At 54.6% G+C, this 2,394-nt stretch overlaps 1 protein-coding gene across 1 annotated transcript in view; it reads right to left on the reverse strand.

The window, feature by feature from the left end:
* Window positions 1-1,243: 1,243 nt before the first annotated feature.
* The window catches only part of EMH_0079280 (Retrotransposon nucleocapsid protein, related), a gene marked incomplete at both ends in the record, with an annotated part of 2,067 nt that continues 916 nt past the window's right edge, over window positions 1,244-2,394 (reverse strand). Inside the window, 4 exons of the mRNA XM_013500119.1 lie at window positions 1,244-1,329; window positions 1,435-1,508; window positions 1,636-1,857; window positions 2,370-2,392. Of these exons, the coding sequence (XP_013355573.1) occupies window positions 1,244-1,329; window positions 1,435-1,508; window positions 1,636-1,857; window positions 2,370-2,392 (405 nt within the window). The remainder of the gene's footprint in view (window positions 1,330-1,434; window positions 1,509-1,635; window positions 1,858-2,369; window positions 2,393-2,394) is intronic.

The raw sequence follows: 2,394 nt of genomic DNA on the forward strand, positions 1-2,394 counted from the left end.
CGCCACGAGGCAAACAACAGCTGCTCCCTTGAAAATGGGTCCCATTGTCAAAAATAACAGACTAGAAACCTAACAAAACAATTAAACGGGCTACAAAGAGAAGTGTAATAAGACAAAATGAACATGGAGTGTTAATGACAAGCAAGGAGAGGCCTGGGCTTGTCGAGCTCGTCGCCTATCTCTGAGCCGGTAGCCCCCCTAGAGGCGGGCCTGCCACAAATCTGATGGTTCTCCGGTGCACACGAGGACTCGAATAGGAAGACAAGCTAAATAAATCCAAATCGGTGGCGTTCCTTAACAACACGATTGCAGCCGTTTGTCTCGTCGCACTCTGCGGGCTTCAAACAGAGGCGAGCACTCCAACATACAAACTTACGGTAGAAGCTGTGCAAGCTGGTGATTATGCAACCCCTTATACGTGATCATTTTCTTTCTATTTCCCCCCATGTTGCACGTTCTCAAGCCGTCAACTGCATAGTTGCGAATGAGACCAAGCCTTAACCCGCTGTTGATTATCTCGTCGTGGATATGTTCGCATCAGTGTAGTCACAAAGGACGACACCCTTGTCGATTCCTTGAGGTCGGCCGTAAAAGCCGCAACAGGAAAGAATGCAGGGGCACGCGAGGGATTGATAACATCCCGCCTTGTGAGTACAACAAGGACAAAAGCGGGGAATTCGCGCTGCAACTACGGGCACTAATGCTGTGACAACGGCAGCTCGAAGCCACCCGGTGAAACCCGACAGAAACTAGGCAGCGACTCAGATGATTATCTGAGACAGACTGATACAAGGAGACAGTCTTGTTCTCTGTATAATTTGGGTATACAGAAGGTGTAACGCTAGTTCTCTGGCCTTTATCTGACCAGAGGCGAGCCGCAATGAAGGCAAAGACTTAAAGCAAGAGTTTCCCAAAAACAGCTGACCTCGTTCCGCGGTGCCTAGGCATCCTGGGCGTTGAGCCCAGGGCCAGGGTGTCGCGGGGAGGAGGCAGCCCGAAATGGGGTTGCAGCGCACCCCGCTGCGGCTAGCAGAGCAAGCCAGCCCCACGCGTGCACTAAAGGAAGCTCCAGGGAAGCTTCCTTTGCTGCATGCTTTGCCTCTTAACGAACTTGTACAACGTTTGCAGGCGCTTACGCGCAGCATGCCAAAGCCGTCGATAGGCTCCTGAGCTAACTCTGCGCTAACACATGTTACATCTGTCCCCCCATCAGCAAAAAGCGCACGTCCTCGTCCGCAGATGGTCATGCTGGACGTGATGGATTGCTGCTGTTGCTACTGCTGCTGCCGCTGCTGCTGCCGCTGCTGTTCTCCACACCGGTGCCTGTTCCTGCGATGAAACAAGGGAAAACTGGTGAAAAGGGGTCGAATATGTAAAGATGTCAAGGCAGAGAGGAAGGTGAGGGGAATCAGCATGTCAGTCGTCGCATCTGACTCAAACGGCGAGTCATGATGCGGCGGCCGCCTCGCTGCTGCGATGGTGCCTCGGCACCACCTGAATAAGCTGGCCTGCAACAGAAACGGCAAATAGAAGCAGAGGAAAAGTGAAAAGAGAGGAAAGGCCGGACGAAAGCAGCGAAACTGCTGCGATGCCGGCCCGACCAGGGCAACACCTGGTGGCTAGCTGAAGTGGCACCTGACGCCGCTCCTCTGGGCTAATAAAATGAGAAAAGGGCTGCTTTCAGGTGTCTGGATGCTGGATTGCAAGTCATCCAGCACCAATGCAGTTGTGACCGCCGCGTCCCGCTGCGCCGGGTCGCCGCCGACTAGGCGCCCGAGAAAGTCCCAGCAAAGCCCCAAAGGTGGTGCCCAGCCCCACTGGGCAAGGTACTGCTGGTCGGCAGCGCCCTCCCGCCACCTAGCGCGTCGTGTGTAAGGGAGAAGATCCAAATAAAGAGGCAACGTAAATAGCCTCCGGGGGCATCGAGGGAGAAAGATAGAATAAATTGCAGGGATCAGCCTAGGGATCCACTAACAATGAGCCACCTAACACCCACTCCCGCATCCTGCCTGCATGCACACACTAGGTGTAGTCGATGCGAGGTCCAGGAGAGCACTGAGCTGCTTAGGGGGGATCGCCTCCCGTAAGCGATCCTCCGAAACCCACTCGCGATCGCGTGTGCACGGCCATTTGACGTAATATTCGCGTTTCCGATGGGCGCGGCGGGAGTTAATTCGCATTTCGAGAATCGCTGTATCCTCGAGGCGGGGAAGCTCGTGAGGTCGCTGCTGCCGTTTCCTCGCTAGAGTGCGAGGAAACCGCGGAGATTCCCGAAACTGTTTTAAGAAGCCCACATTAATAGTGTGGTGACATCTCCACGTGGGGGGTAGATCGATAATATACGCCAAGGCGTTGACCCGAGAGCGGACCGCAAACGGTCCAACCCATCGTGTG

This window comes from Eimeria mitis, genomic scaffold, assembly GCF_000499745.2.
Source record: "Eimeria mitis Houghton genomic scaffold, Emh_scaff5029, whole genome shotgun sequence".
NCBI lineage: Eukaryota > Apicomplexa > Conoidasida > Eucoccidiorida > Eimeriidae > Eimeria > Eimeria mitis.